This window comes from Pseudorca crassidens, chromosome 13 (assembly GCF_039906515.1).
Source record: "Pseudorca crassidens isolate mPseCra1 chromosome 13, mPseCra1.hap1, whole genome shotgun sequence".
Taxonomy (NCBI): Eukaryota; Metazoa; Chordata; class Mammalia; order Artiodactyla; family Delphinidae; genus Pseudorca; species Pseudorca crassidens.
The window spans coordinates 17967440-17984606 of NC_090308.1; the positions used below are offsets into that span (position 1 = coordinate 17967440).

A 17167-nucleotide genomic window follows, 5' to 3' on the forward strand; every position below is an offset into this window, starting at 1 on the left:
ACTATGTGAAACAAACTTTCACATATTATCTTATCACATCTAAATAGCAATCTTTAAAACTTGTGGTTGAAAAGAACACAATCATTTTAAAGAAGACAAAAACAGTACTTTAAGACCTTTTCCTTTGAAGACTGACTACATCAGCTACAAAAATAATGAAATTAAGGCCTTCCTACACAGAGCCTGGCAGCTAGCTGCTTCTCAGCAAGTATTTGCTGAAATAAATGAATGAAAGAACTGAACATTAAAACCATAGAAAAACTCTCATATTTATAATAATATCATATTGAATAGTCACCAAAACAGTACTTGCATGGTCCTAAAAACATACACATTATTGCATTTAATCCTGACGCTCACTTCATGAACTAGTTGGGTTATTATTCCTACTTAACTGGTGAAGAACTAGGACAAAGTGTAGTTGTTCTCAACCAGGAGCCCCTGGAAGTGTGTGAGGGCATGTGGGTTACCACACTAACAGCAGAGGTAACCCTGGCATTTAGTAAGTGGGAGCCAGGGATATTAAATAGCCTGCAATGTGCTGGGCAAACCCACAGAATTATCCAGCCCCGAATACTAGCACTACTGAGAGACACTGACCAAGGATAAATGGACAAAGCCAAACAGCTAACAGTGACTTTAAATTATTTCGATTCAATAACAAAATCCAGGAAATCACCGAGGACCAACCCAAAGGAAATCAAATGTAAAAGCGTATCAAATTCTCAAGCTAGAATCAGTCTAGGCTACCTTCTCGAAATGGCAATAGGATAAAAGTAAAAGATTACATAATTCCAAACTCCACATCACTCTGCCACACTCTTTACCAAGTTTTCCATTTCTGTCTTGTAATTGCCTCGGTGCTGTATTTGAAAACTTTATCACCACCTTTAGTTGCTCCCTCTAAGATCTGATACAAAGAAGTCATCAAGTCCTTCTCCAGTTCCCATTCTACTACCCCTGCTTTGAATCCACTTTACTACCCATATGGATTTAGTTACATATTAAGGTTCCCTTGGTTCTATTCTTTTCATCCATGACACCACTGCATTATTAATCATCCTAAAAATCACAAGGTCTTCCTGAGAGCACATCTCCTTATATAATGATTCCTACAATGATTCCTTACTGAATAACACCCAGATAACTCAGGCTAGCACTCAAGGTTTTCCACCTACTGGTTCCTTATTTCTCCCTCCAACTCAATTAGGATCACAATTCCAAGCAGTCTCTAGTATTCCTCTAAACTACCATGATCCCTTTTCTCTACTTTTGCCCACACTGTTAGCCTAGAATAATTTTCCAACTCCTCCTTCCCTGCCATTCTCAAGCCTCATCTACTAATGTGCAGAAGTGTCATTAAACGCAATAAACTTCCCTGTAATCTGACTTTGTGTTATGTGAGTAGACCCTAAATAACTCTTATTTCAATTATGTTTATCTAGTTCTAGTCCTTGAACATAAGAATCATATTTTCATTTCTTTTGCATACTCACCTAGAACAATATATAGCTACTTAGAATCACAAAGTTGTTTCTCGAAGAAATCATCTAATACAGCACCTTCATTTTAAAAGTAAGAAAAAACTAACTCAAGGACACATAATTCTTTAGTGGCAAGACACGAACAAGAAATAAGGCCACAATTCATAATCGAATGTTAACGCTTAACAAGTGCTTGTTAAATGAACTCCAATGTACAGCAATCATTTTGTAAGCCTGCATTCAGCAAAATTACACTGCAATTTAAAAGACAAGCCCATGCCTTATCAAAGCAGAGACTGCCTACTATATTGTCAGGAAGACAATAAATGAGATCCTTTGATAATTGTGATACTTAAAAACTCAATTTTTTACAAAGATTAAGTAAATTTGAAAGTCCATTTTTTGGCACAGTCCTTGAAATACTCATACATAAAACAAACTTGTTGTGTTTAGACGAAAATACCTTAAAATAAGATCAGGGTAGCCCATAGTTACAACAGACTATGAAGCAATTCAAAATTATACTAGTAAACCAGGAGTCCAGATAAGGACAACAGCAGAATTACTAGAAATGCCTTCATTCTTCACTTAGAACCTTTTTTCTCCCCTTTACTTATTCCTTATGCGGATAAATGATTACTTTATCTCAATAGTTCTGATGCTTAGATTACTCAGAAGAACCAAACTGTACCTATTTCTACATGGCAAAAGGAGGAGAATTAAGATAATTAAATCACTACTGTACAACTTGGCATATAAAATTATGCTTCCCTGCTTCCTATCAGTAAGTTCATTCCAACCTCATATTCACTCCAGAAGCCAAAAAGGTTGAACATAAGGCATGTTTATAATGACATCAGCCATTTGCTATACGTTAATGCAGCAAATACATTAAATTTATCTTGCTTCATCATTTGTTAGATACTGTTTAAGGATTCAGATTTTCACAATTCTTGTCTACAAACATTAGATATCAGATGTAAATTCTTCATCATTTTTTTTCTAACCTCAAAATAGATAACTTAGTATAGTCCTCCAACATTTAGGAAGACATTCTATTCGTTAAATTAGACATGCAATTCAAATTCTAATAACCCAGTCCCACTTTTGAAAACCTCCTACTCTGCTCGACAGTTAGATGAAAGAAGACTTTATTTACAAGTATATTTCTGCTCTGAAGACATCTTTTAGAACAAATGTATGACAGACTACAAGAGTCTAATATGAGAAGAAAATAAAGAGAAGGATTGTAAGAAGCCAAATGCAACAGTGAAAAATATAAAAGAACTAGGGCAAGAGAAGAGGCTTATTATTAAGTCTGCACATTAAACCAATATGGAGCTTTGAAATAAACTATAGTTGTCTAGCTTTCAAAACAAAGAACAGAGAAATTAACAAATTTTAAGCCACGTATGTGGAAATTATGTAAAACTAAAAAGATCTTAGTCTTATTTTAGATAAAGATTTTTATTTTACTTTAAAATAAAAAAAGATTTCTATTTTACTTTAAATTTTCTACAAATCAAAGCCATAATAAAGCTCATAAGCTTATCTCCTACTTAAACCTAACAGAAGGAATGACTAGTGGTATTACTGGTAGGCAAACCAATTTATCACTATGGAATGTTCATATAAATCTCGTAAAAAGGTAAAATAAAAATGTATTTGGTAAACTGCTTTCCTAACTTCACTGTAAGTACAATAAGAGAGGTTCTAAAAAAAATTTAGAGTGTCACTGTAAATTACAGATTCACTTTTCATACAGTATTTCACTATAAAAAATGTATAAAAGCAAAAGACATATAAGTGATGATTTCGTACACTTGATCCTTTTCATTTGACAGTTAGCATTAGGCCTAACATTTTAATTTTAACTTCTCCCTTTGTGTAATATGCTAATTCCTCAAATGCAGTAGGGGTAAAAAGTCTTGTCTAAGAAAAACATTTGATTTTATAAAATCAGCCTTGCTTGCGGTACTCATGATTATATTAAGTTATAAAAGGAGCAGACTGGCTGTTAAAAGAAAAAAGTTATGTACCATAAGAAAACTGAGACCACACTGGGTCTCAACTGGGAAAATAGTAAAACTTGAACCCACTTAAAAGAAAACCAAAATAATCTAAAAATAGTTGATTTAATTCAACTTTTTTTTTCCCCCCTTTTAGTCCAGAGGTGATACTCTTTTGCTGTGAACAAAAACAAATTGGCTTTTCATTCTAAACAGTCCATCTGGATCCAATACCACACTACTTTGTCACTACACAGGGTTTTGCTGAACACTTAGCACCCACACTACCAAAATTAATTTTATTCCCGTCTTCACAAGACTAAAATAGGAGCCCTAAACTAGAAGGTATTGATCACTGGATACCGGAATAAAAATATCTATACAATTAAAGTAAAAAATATTTTAGTGTCAACTATCTAGATATTTGGGTAAGAACTATTTAGATATACTGTCTTAGAAATTCACAGATTCAGATCTAGCTTGGTCAGATTTTACCATTTTTACAGGTATGAGTGCACTACTGGTATTTACTATGAATGATAGACTTCACTTAGTAACACAATTCAGTGAAAACTTTTATAAGCATTTTGAACATAGCACACTAATCACAAATAAAATACCCTGATACCACGTATAGCACTACTTTGAAATGAAGATTTTAAAAGATTATAAAAAAAGGTAAGACACATGTTTAACTCAAATGCAGGCTCCCCTCCTCCTTCTCAGGAGCAGATAAATCTAACACGTGGGGAGTAAAGTTTCCTGCTCCTCCGTGTTTCTTATCATCTAGTGTTTTCGTCTATTTATTACCAACATGTTACTTCAATAATATGTAGGAAGCAGATATCCTACTGATGGATGAACAAAGCATTTTCTTTTTAAAATTTTATGTTTAAGTTTAAAATTAAGGGCATTTAGGTTAATATGGGTAAATATCATAGTAAAAGTAAACACAATTTTATTTCAAGTTAAATAGTTTGAGAGGAATTGTGAAGTATTCTCCATTGTTCAGACTGAAAAAATTATCTTGAAGAATGAGTAGGTATTTGGAAAAAAATGCTATGACAAAACAATTACAGTTCATGCATAACCAAGAAAAATAATCCTCTATACTAATACTTAAGAGTACAGCTAACCTAACAGTATTTACATATACATAACAAACGTAGACCATCAAAGGGAAAACTATCAAGACAGTACACTTCTCCATTTGCATTATACTAACAAAATGCTCTAAAACTTTTAGAAATAGCAATAATTCATAACTATTTATATAAAACTTGTATTTGTTTTCTAATGATTTTTCTAGATGGACAAGTCAGAAACAAATTCAAATTCAACCTCTAATTCATTAGAATAAATAGTCATAATTTCAACATCTACCATGCACAATATTTTTAAAAAAGCAAATAAAATGTGCCTTGTGCTATTGTCTTTAAACCTCATCCTCTACATAGTCCATTCAATAGACCACTAGTATAAGCAGATATATTTCCCCTTAGAAACTTCTACTTCCTTGCAAAGACAGTAATTATTATAGCAAAACTTTAGAACTCTATGTGGATACGTGTTTAGCTACTATAAATTGAGCTAAGAAACATCACAGCAACATACAACCTGCATGCAAGTATAATCATGGGGAGAGATACAACCACATGATTTCACATAATACCTGATCATACCGTTTCTTTGGCATTAAACAGGAAAAGCAACTAATCAGCAATACAGAAGGACTGGGGAGAATACAGTAAAAGTTAAAAAATAAAATTAAATTAAATGAAAGGATACAGCCTTAAAGCACCAGTCTGAGTTCCCACTGCCAGGATCTTCTGTACAGGATCAAAGGCCAAGGCTGAGGGTTGATAGGGAAATCCATGGCGAACAGTCTAGGGATGGGCAAGTGACATCACAGCAACCAAGGCAGAAAGCAAAGTTTTAAAACAGAAAAGTCAATAGAGGTATTAGAACCGAGAAGCAATTATAATTGATGCAAAACACATATACATGCACTGCTATAAAAAAAAAACTATGAAGTCTACATCAAACAAAAACCTATGCACATAGAATCTGAAACCAAAAAAACAAAAACACTATCCCAGTGTTACACCTTAATTTCTGCTTTTCCATCATAGTGGTAGGCTTTAGAAGAAAATTTAATATTCTATACTATTATGTCTGAGAACAAATTACTGAAGTTTGCAGTGGTCAAAAATTCTGTATATTCATTTAAAAATGCAATTCATGCTTTTTTTCAAGTGTGCTAACTTCATCATTACTTTATTTGGATGCTAAATACAAGTACTTCTAAGGAAATGCTGTCATAATTACTCTAATTAAGGATTCAGTAAAGCAATTAGCAAACATCTATCTCATCATTTTGCAACTGTAACAGAATGAAAATAAACACAGCATATATTTTTGCATTTTGCTATTAAATCCTTAATAATTTTAGGACACTGGGGCAAAAAAGTATGCACACACTTTTAAGAAACTCTGACTTATGAATGCCTGGTATTAATACCAACACAAGTTTGTATTTCTCATTGAGCAGCTGGTGAATTAATTCGCTGCATCATTCTTTCTGAATTACAGACCGCTATGGCAACTGTCGTGCCATTAATAGGCAAAAATCACAGCTCTAACTTTTTCACCAAACAAAATGATAGAAAGACCCTATGATTTCATATTTTAAGCCTCCTACCACATTTTAAGGGAAAAGTGATGAGCAAATATCTAGTTGAACACGTTTGGCTTTTTGATAAACAACATTCATTAGACACTGTTCCCAAAGGAAACTTGGAAGTCAGTAAATTATGTATTAAAATGCTTGAATATAAAAGCCATAAGAGTAAGGTCAGTATAATACGTTAGAAGCAACCTTGAAATGACTGCCGCACGTGAAAATCAACGAAAAGGAGTAAGATGATGTCAATCTCCAAAATAGCCCACCAAGCAAAGTGTGCTAGAGGAGCGAGACCTTTATTCGAGGTATGATTATTATTGGCGTTCTATCCCTCGACTCGTGTGTAAAGCCTGAGTTGCCCCTAAAACGACCCCGATTTTCGCGGGTCTGCGCGCTCCGTTCACCTTGCACAGCTGAAAGTGCTCGGACTGGAGCGTTTCCTGGATCTCGGGCTCCCGGTTCCCAGGCGGGTGCTGCTGCTGCAGCTGCTGCTGCTGCGAGGCCGAAGACGAGCCGGCGGTCAGGCCGTCCAGCACCTTTCTGATGTTGAATTTCCTCATGGTCTCGGCGGGGTCCCCCGCAGCCCGGGAGGAGAGGTAAGGGGCGTCCCCAGGCGGGGGGAAACCAGCCCGGGCCGAGGGCAGCTTCGACCGAGGACGCGGAGGTGTGGGACAGAGTGTCAGTGTGAGGGGAAGGAGGCAGCTGGGGAGAAGCAAAAGATAATCCGAGCAGGATATACTGCGACGGGAGAACCGCGGCCGCCAGAACCCCGGGCGCCGACCTCTCTTCCTCCGAGGCCGCCGCTGCTCGCCGCGGCTGCTGCGGCGCCACTTGAGCCGCCGCCGCTGCCGCCGACTCGCTCCGCGGCCCGGCGGCACAGCAGTGGCAGCGGCGCCCCGAGCCCGCTCCGCCTAGCCTCACCTGGCGGCGGGCTGACTCTGCGCCGCGCCGCCGCCCCGGCTCGCCCCCGCCGCCGCCGAGTCCATGGCCCGCGGCCCCGCCGCCCACCCGGGCCCCGCAGTCCCTCGGCGCTTCCTCCCGCTCCTGCTTCTCCTCCTCCCGGGGATCGCCGGTTCTCCGTCCGCCGCCGCCGCCGCTCGGCCTCCCGGCCGTTCAGCGCCTCTGCCCGCCGGCCATGGCACGCAGGGCGCCCGGGGTGGGTCCCAGAGCTCTCCGCTTCGCTCCTCCGAGGCTGGCTCAGCCCGCCCTCGCTCCTTCAGAGCCCCGGCTGCCCACCTCAGGCTCCGCCGCCGCCCGCGCTCCCGCCCGGCCGCTCCCTCTCGCCTGACAGGGCGCCTCGGCACACGGCACCAACGCCCGCTCGGAGCAGCAGCGACAGCCTCGGTTACAGCACCGGCCGCGGCGGTGGCGGCAGCTGGGCCTCGGCGGAGCCGGGCTGCTGAGCATGCGCACCGCTCGTACCCACCCCCTCCTCAGCCACCGGAGTGGAGCTGGGGCTTAAATTATCCTCTGCGAAAATCCCAGACCGTGGCTAAATTTCTCCCATCTCAATCGCCTTGCCAGAGGATGCAGCTGCTTTTCCTGCAGCTGGGAGAGTAAAAATGTTGATGACTAACAAGCAGCAGGAATCCTTTATTTCAAAATCGGTCACTGAAGCGGGGGTTTATATTCTCACCCTTTAATGAGGCACACACTCCCGGCTGCTGGCTGCAATATTATTGTTGTTGCTTTATTGATGGGCTTTGTTTTGGATTGATTTGGATTTTGAAAAACAGCGTCTAGACAACGGTTATGTCTGTGGCAAGGGGATGACAGACTTAGAAAGGGTACCAGGAAAGATGAACCTAGAAAGGGAAAAATGAATTCTTTCCTGTAGCTGTTACTGTTGGTAGGATGAAAGCATGGCCAATGGCAGGTAGCTGCTAGAATGGGAAGAGGATGCCAAAGGGAAACGGCTCCAGGGCTGGGTGTTTGCCCCGACCAGTGACACGCCAGCCCTGGATTCAGTCCGCACGCAAGCGTGGGTGGAGATGCGAGCGGGAGCGGGGGTGGAAGTAAACACAGCGCGGACACTCAGACCTTCAATCCGCCCGGTAACGCTGATTATCCACTAAGTAATCCCCAGTAGCTTCTCCACTCTTGCAAGTGGAAAGGAGGGAAGAATGAAGTTTTCGCTCAAACCTTTCCACTGCTTCACTGTCACAATCCCACTTGGATGCTTAGAGACAAATATCTGTCTCAAGTTTGAAAAGGAGGAGAGATTAATGATGCGGGTACCCTTTCCCGAGAGTGAGTTCAACGAGGAAAGGTGGATGGGCAGCAGAGGTACTTGATTAGGAAGGATGTAGAAACTAAGGAAGACGTAAAGAAGTATGCAAGCGCATAAAGACTAACTCTAATTCGTGGGGAGGGGCTGGAGAGGAAGGATACTCTCCTAGGCTACTAACTCCCTAGCCCTGAGGGCTCTGAGCTACTGAAGGTTTTCTGAAGCCAAATCAGAAGTGCCCGCCCTCTACTTTGTGATTGGCCGCCTACTGCCCTGCGCAGGGAAATTTTCGTCACAGTATTGGTTGATGTGACAGGCTTTCAAGAACCGTCAGCAAACCAACCACGACTGGGCCTCAGGGATTTCGGCAAACGTAGTTGTCTGTGGAGCTTCCGCATCAAAGGGCGATGGCTTACGCGTGGAACTTAGAAAATTGTTTTGTGTTTTAATTTTTACTGAATTACAAAGTTAATTCACTAGGTGTAACGAGCGATAAACCAGATTTGAAGATTTTTCTCAGGCTATTTCCAAGTGGCTCTGGGATTTTTGTTTACCAGTTTAGTCCTCTGAAACACATTTTATTGAGTGTGAGACATTGTGCTACGTACTGAAGACGCAAAATGCAACTCTTTCAACAAGCTCCCTAGTCAAAAGGTGGCAAACCTCATGTAAATTAGTAATTGTGAATAGATGTGATGAGCTCGTTGATGGCATCACGCAAGGGGAATGCAGAGGGTAAATTAATTGGCCGGAAAAAGCCCCGCGATGGTGAATTCACCAGAGTTCAGTCCAGGTGAGGAGGAGGAGACCAGGTGAAGAGGAGGGAGAAGAGCATTGGAAGGCAGCTGGGAGGTGATCATAATTACCTGGGGAGCTTTTTAAAAATACAAATGCCTCCATAGGGGTAAATTGCAAAACAGAGAGATCACTTCCCCGCAGAAGATTATGATCCACCTTTTCATCTAGTTTGAAAATAAATCTGTTGGATGATTTGTCATCATTGGATTATGAAACCCTTTGGAGAAGGGACAATTTCTTGCTGAAAGGCCTTGTGGTAGAGTGGAAAAATCCTAGGCTTTGTTGTCTGCCAGACATGGATTTCGATCCAGACCGTGGTAATGTGGGCAACCTCGGGCAAATTCCTTACTGTTCCTAAGGGTCAGATTCCTCATGTGAAAAATAAGATTAATACTACCTGCTTCCTAGGGTTTTGGAGGATAAACTAGGGAAAAATGTAAAGTTTGCATTACATTAGTTACACATAGTAGAATGGAAAAACTACTATCAGTGTCCTTGGGGTGAAAGGAGCTTCACCAGATCAGCAATATAAGCCAGTCCCGCCTTTTTGACTTGTGGAATTTTGTTTTGATTTTCATACCTCATCCCTCTCATCAGATTATGAACTCATCGTGGCATTCCCAAAACTTTGGTTCATAGAGGAAACGTAGAATTTAAGATGAATATGGAGCGTATCTGCTACTGTATGTTAGCTTTGTGAACTTGCCGTCTATCTTCTCCTAGCTCAGAGACATATCCAGAATTCTGTTAGGTAAAAAAAGAAAAACAATGCTCCCAAATATCTACCTTTATGATGGCAAAGATAAAATAATGGATCCTCAAACTCATGATTTTTCTTGTCAGTTTAAATTGATCAATTGACTTTTAAATTAGGATTTTAATTTAGAATTAAAATTAATTAGGAATTTAAAGTCTAAAATAAAATGACTAAAAATTCAATAATTTGTATTATTCCTTTTAAAATTTAGCACATAGCATACCCATAGTATTTACCCATAGTAATCTCTCAACAAAATTATATTATTTATTTTTGTTTTGTTTTCATGAGTGAATCAGTGTGCTGATTCAAAACAATTTAATAGATTTCTGCCTTTGGGTAAGTGACATTCTCCCAAATGGAATTCTTTCTTACCTGCTTTCTTACCTGATATTGGAGCCTTCTTTCACTGTCATTTTTATCTTATACTCACAATTCTCCCTACAGTTAGGAGGCTACTGCAGTGATCCAGCAAGGAAATGGTGGCTTAGAGTGGAATGGTATGTGGTGAGAAAGGGTCAGACTCTGGACTATATTTTAATGGTAGAGCCAAGAGGATTTGCTGACAGGAGGGTGGGTATCAGAGAAAGGAAAGAGGCAAGGATGATGCCCCCATTTTTGCCCCGAGCATTTTGAAGAATGGACCAGGAGATGATGGCATAATAATATATATCACTGACAAGTTATAAATAGCTATATTACATTTAGCTGAGTCAGGACAGCTCTAAACAATAGTTAGTTAATACAATGAAAATTAAAATGCAAAAGAAAATTGACACACAAAAAGGCAGCTCACTAAATGATTTGGTATGAAAGGCCAAAGACTAAGAATCATAACATTCCCATAACGATCTGCCGATCTTCATTATTTTGTTTAAAGGCTCCCAGGCTAACAAAGGCTCTGTTATTGGTCTCACAGGGGCAGATGGATGCTGACTGAGAGGAATAAAGTAGAAACTAAAAATAAATATTTTTAGAAGAAATTATGTTATTGGCGAAAGCTTTCTGCAAGGTAGACCAACTGTACCTCACCTGCTAGCATTCATTTATATCAACTTAATTTTCATTTATTGAGTCCCAAAGGATGTATGCATGACAATAATTGATTCACTACAGCATTTAACAGAATATTGAATTTAAATTATCCGTAAATTGCAGTAGAGATGTTAGTTTGCCTAGTTCATGACCCGTTTTCTGAACGGGTCCCCTAGGCCCTGCTGAAATGCTGGAACTGGGCAACTGTGTTTTGATCCGGTGACCATATGTCTTGGTCTAAACTGATTGGATCAAAGGCAAACACCTGAAATAAGCCAACCCGGGAGATCATCTTCTTCTGGGAATCTGGCATTGAGTCATAAAGATGCTAATCAGTTTCAACTAGAAAAGCATGCAGAGCTGGGATTAAAGCTGAGAGTGCGCAGACGTCTATGGAACCCAGGAGAACAGACCAGACACACAAACTACACACAGAGAAGTGAGTCTAGTGAGGTAGAGAGAAAAGTCTCCATTCCTGACTTTCCAGTTCCCAGTCTTTATTACTTGTGAAATCTGGCAACACTTTCTTTCCTTCTTTGTGTAAATGAGTTTGAATAGGTTTCTTGTTCTTGCAATCAAATATTCTGCCAGAAATTTAGCCCCGACCTGCCCAAAATGTAAAGGAGTGTAGAGATATTGTAGCCTTCTTTCACTGTCATTTTTACCTTATACTCACAATTCTCCCTACAGTTAGGAGGCTACTGCAGTAATCCAGTGAGGAAATGGTGGCTTAGAGTGGAATGGTATGTGGTGAGAAAGGGTCAGACTCTGGACTATATTTTAATGGTAGAGCCAAGAGGATTTGCTGACAGGAGGGTGGGTATCAGAGAAAGAGAAGAGGCAAGGATGATGCCCCCATTTTTGGCCTGAGCATTTAGAAGAGTGACGTTACAATGTAATTTCCACATTTATGACTCCTGGATAATCTCCAGTTACCATTCGTACCTGAGTGGACTCGACAAATATTATCAGCTAAATAAACAAGCCTTGTCTGGGAAAAAACAGGATTCACTATGTTGTGATCTTCTTTGTCAAGCTCCAGCCTTTTAGAAAAATTGATTAGGCAGATATTAATGAGCCTTCATTATTCCATAGATTACCTCTATCACTATTTAATATCATTTGTAAGAGTATCATTAAACTAAATACAAAAATGCCTAGCAAAAGTCAGTAAATTAAAGGGAAGAGAAAATTCCAGAAGTGCAAAACAAAACAAATCGAACCAAATGAGCATTTAAGTGTAAGATATGAGGCATTCAGTAATATAAGTGAAAAATACTGTCAGATTCTTAAAACTTAGAAACTGGGCAATCAGGATTTCCTCAGTAAATTCTCAAATATTTCAAATTCTCTTTCTACAATGGGAACAATATTCCTACAACGGGGACCATATTTGAGGTGAGGAATAACGCTCCCAGAATTTTTAATTTCAGTGTCGTATTTTAGGATTTAAATCTTGTTGTAAATGACTTCTTATATTTGATTTGTGGACTGAAGAGCTAATGACAAAGTTTGTACTTTATGCAATTAATGAAGTACAAATTTAATTATACTGTGTATAATATTGAATATACACTGTATAATATACATTTAGTATACTGTGGAAACTGAATAAGCTTTGAAAAGCTGTTAAAGTTAATATTTTGTTCCACCCCCAACCCCAGTGCTCCCTTCTTCTCCACCCCAGCTGTCCCCTGTCTCCAAATATGCCCCGCCCAACATAAACACACAAAAGAGAATAAATTGTATATGATAATACTTCTGAAAAGTATTCCTTAGGGGAGGTCAAGCACACCAAGTGTGATTCTGAGGGAATTGTCAGGCCACACTTTAAAAAAAAAATTAAACGCTACTCAGCACACAGGTCAATAGTCAAGTGCAAGCATGCTAACAGAGAACTGAACCCTCTTTCCCTCAGAGAGAATCACTTGACACGGCAGCCCAGTGAGATGGTGTCAGTTGCGGTTGGCTGATAGGACAGGGCCTTCCGTCTCTGGCACTGAGGCTAGACACAGCTGTGTCACATGTCTCAGCCATCTGGCTGTAGAACTCTTAGATGCCAACTCTCCTTTCTCTCTGGTTAATCCTAAAGGCCTGAGAAATCAAAAGGAATCAAAGCAGAAACCTTAACATAAGGAGAGTGGGAGCAACCTCTCTCCAAGGACCCATCAGGAGTCAAGAGAATAATACCAACAATGAAAATATGCAAGGGATACTTACTAAGTGTGGGAGGATGTATATAGAAGATGGGTAAGCATAGTCTCAATACAAGAGATGGAGCGCCTCAAAATAGGACCAGGTGTCTAGCGTTAAACTCAGAATGGACTCCTTGACTGTGTTTTTAATAAACGCCACACACTTAGTCCAACAACCATGTGCCTACAAATCTGTAGTTGTAGTATCTGCTTCCCTCAGCTCTGGGTCAAACAAGTTCAACTTTTAGGTAACCTCTGGCCTCCTTGTCATCTGCTCTTTTTATATTACCCTGTTATTCTATTTTCATACACCTGTGGTCACAATTCTACCTCCAGTGGCCACTGTCCTGTTCCTGGTTCTATGACCAATGACACAAACTAAGTTCCTTCAGGCATGCAATTTTTAATGAAAAATCTCTGTTAAATAACCTACTAACATGTTAGTAAACCAAAATGCTACTACAGTCAGTATACAAGATATTAACTGTACCCCAAATAAAACTGAGCCTTTTAATTCTCAGCACAATAACACACACACACACACACACACACACACACACACACACACACACACCTAGCTCCCAAAGCCTTGGGGAACCATTTAGATCTTTCTTGAGTGATTTCTTAAGATAACCTTTGAAGGATGATGAAATACTTAGGACGACTGCCCCAGAATTCTCTTCACCTATTTATAACCACCCCGCCCCCAACTCTTCCCCACCTCATGGCAGTTTTTCCAATACCCCAGATCCCTCTCTCCTTAGAAAGCCCAGCCTTTGCTGAATAGCTTACTCACTATCTCTGAATTCCCCCTCCTCAAACCTCTTGACATTTTCTTCTCTGTATACTTTCTTGTGTAGCAGCCTCAATCCCCTCTCTCTGACACTCAGCTAATATTCTCAGTTAATCAGGAAAAAAAAAAAAAAAAGAGTGAAGAGCCCAGAAGCACAAAGAATACTCTTCACAGGGAAGGGACAAGAAATGTGACTAGGTACACTTGAGTGGTTTAGTTCTATTTGTTCCTGGCTCATAAATACATCCAGAGATAATAATCATGATGTTGGGGACACAAAATGTCTAAAGTCTATAAAGTAAGAGTGAAACAGAAGTGTGCTGTACTAGTACAGTTTCAAAAACAGAGGATCAGGAATCTGAATCCTGCTGCTTATGTGTACCTGCCAGCAGGGTGATGATTAGTATTCCATTCCGCAAACATTTGCTGTGCCCACTGGGTGACAGCTACTTTGCTGGGTGTTGTGGGAAATACAAACACGACCCAACTTGCTTGTGGCACTCAATAAGATGGCAATACACTGATAAAGAAGCAAAATCCCTAAAAGGAGCGACAAGCATCAATGTCAAATGCATCTTTTGATTCTCCTGAGGATTATTACCTTATATCATTTCAAAGTCTCCATACTAATAACGCTCTCCCTTTGGGTATGTACTCATCGTCATGGTACCTTGCTCCAGAGGATGGGCTACCATGGAAGCAGCACCTGGGGTTGGGAAACATGAAGGTGGAGGAGGAAGGACACTGGAATCACTCACTTCTCTATTATTCATCCAAAACCTCCAACTACTCCCACTACGTTTTGTCCAGACCAGCATGACCTAAATATTTCCACCAAGACTTAATCTTGTTCAGCAGGCCCCAAACGCAACTTCCCTTCCTTGGTTTCCTCATAAGTATAACTAGGGTGTAACCCCAAGGTGTGGCTCCCTTACTGGGGTAAGTGGAAGTTCTCACTTATGCACACAGGTTCGTTCCTATTTACCCTTCAACGTGGAGAGATGAGCCTCTTTTGATTTTTGTAGGCATAAAATAAGTGATGACTCCTTTCAGCCCAGGCCTGTAGGAAAACAGGGAAGGAGGATAACAGGCTTTTCTTTGCTCCACATTTTTTTAGCAGTTTGAATGACTGCACTTTTGAGAGGCCAGTGGAAACAAGATCAAGTCTGAGACTATCAGTGAAACGAGAAACTTTTACTTTGTGAGGATGAAAGCAACACTATAAGGATTTTAGTAACATCTTGGGTCACATCTATTGCTAGTAATATTCTCTGTCTCTGTGCTGTTTCAAATGATTCATATGCAGTTTTCAGTCGCGAGGTTTGTTTCCTCTGACTTAATCAAGGATTTGTCCAGCATCCTGTAACAGCATCTAACCTTAGTAACCTGTAGTTTGCCTACAATGCAGTGCATGACATCGATGTATAAATTCCTCTGCAGTGTCCACCTCTTAATCTGCTCTTAAATGAGAAATGTTCTGCTTATTCATGATGAGAGAGTTTGTTAAATTCAGGAAATTGAGAAGGAAGTTCCATGATAGCATTATCACAGTTCACCAGCCTAGTGGTTTCCTTAAAGAAGCGTCTCACTACAGTTGAAACTTAGAGCAGAGGTACCCATCTGGTGATAATGTCGTGTTAATGGGTAACCTACTTGGGAAGCTCTGCTGCTTCTTTTAACTATTCAGATACGCAGAGCTGATGCTCACTCTTGTATTTCTATTCCTTATGTCCTGGCAGAGAAGAGAGGGCTCTACCACTGAGGCAGGCATACCTGGATTCTGTCACTAACTAGGTAGTGTCAGACTAGTCACTTAAGTGTTCATTTCCTCATGTGTAAAATACAACCCAAGTAGAGGGTTGTAAGATGAGAGACAAAAAGTATAAAGTTCCTAGCTCAAAACCTGTCACATACATTGAAATTAAATGGTAGCTATTAAAGTCATTCTCTGTGACATCTGTAGCTAACTCTCTAGGTGATCTTATTCTGTTCTTGTGACTTCAATGTTATCTAAACGTTGATGACTCCCAAATTTGTGTGCCTGTTTCAAACCTTTCCCCTGAACTCCGGATGTGATTCATATATGCCTCTTTGACATCTCCACTTGGTTATCCAAAAGGCATCTACAATTTTACTGTCCAAGCTGAATTCTTCACTTCCAACCACAAGCTGTACCTTACACCCCCAACAATCTTCCTTTCATCTGTTCATGGTCACTGTCCTCCCAGATGTGCAGGCCCATAAAAGTAAACTGGGACCACCTACTTCCCAAGCCTCCCCCGCCACACACACACACACACACACACACACACACACACACACACACACACCCCACATATCTCTATTTCAAGTTTACCAGGAAATCTCATCAGCACTATCTTTTCAAGATATTCATATATTAAGAATTTGACAAATTCTCACAACTTCCACGTTCATGTTTTAGTCCAGGCCTGAATAATTTTTCATCTGGATTATTACAGTATATACCAAACTAACCCCCTCTCATCTATTCTAAAAAGAGTGATCAATTTAAAATGTAAGTCTGATTATGTCTGTTCTGTACTCAGCCTCCTCCAGTGGTTTCCTGTCTCACTCTGAGTAAAGGTCAAAGTTCTATACAGTGGCCTGTAAAGGCCCTGCAGGGTCCTGTCCCACTCTCTTCATCCTGATCTCCTCTCATGCTCCACTGGTTCACTCACCTTAGCCACACTTGCTTTCTTGCTATTTCTTGAACACAACAGGCGCACGTGTGCCTTAGGGCTTTGCCTTTGTTATTCCTTCTGCATAAACCAGGAGTCAGCAAATGTTTTCTTTAATGGGCCAGAGAGTAAATATTTTCAGTTCTACGGATCACATACAGCTTCAGTCACAATGACTCAACACTGCCAATATAGCACAAAAGCCACCATAGACAATTAACCTCAGAGTGTGGCTGTGTTCCAATAAAACTTTATTTACATAGACAGGTAGTGGGCTGAATTTAGCCAACCTCTGACCTCTGGCCAATATTTCTCTTTCCCCAGATATTTGTGTGATCCATTTCCACATTTTACCCCCTCCCTCACACACACACACACACACACACACACACACACACCACCCCGGTACTTCCCATCTGCACTCCAGACCCCTTACCCTGTCTTATTTTTCCACCTTTTTGTAAGGGACTTCTAGTTCCTTGTGAAT

The 17167-nt window shown here is 40.3% G+C and overlaps 1 protein-coding gene and 1 long non-coding RNA gene across 13 annotated transcripts in view; one reads left to right on the forward strand and one right to left on the reverse strand.

The window, feature by feature from the left end:
- Positions 1–6877, reverse strand: part of STXBP5 (syntaxin binding protein 5) — a 167960-nt gene extending 161083 nt beyond the window's left edge. For all 11 annotated transcript variants that reach the window (XR_010933634.1, XR_010933632.1, XR_010933633.1 and 8 more), the window contains exons 1-2: positions 6581–6877; positions 5282–5379 (exon numbers count right to left, since the gene is read on the reverse strand). Coding sequence is in view for 8 of the 11 variants with exons in the window: in XM_067701835.1 (XP_067557936.1) it covers positions 5282–5379; positions 6581–6736 (254 nt within the window). In the remaining 3 variants the exon portion in view is untranslated. The remainder of the gene's footprint in view (positions 1–5281; positions 5380–6580) is intronic.
- LOC137204462 (uncharacterized) overlaps positions 6494–17167 on the forward strand; it is a 33838-nt gene continuing 23164 nt past the window's right edge. For both annotated transcript variants that reach the window (XR_010933636.1, XR_010933635.1), the window contains exon 1: positions 6494–6772. This is a non-coding gene — a long non-coding RNA (uncharacterized lncRNA). The remainder of the gene's footprint in view (positions 6773–17167) is intronic.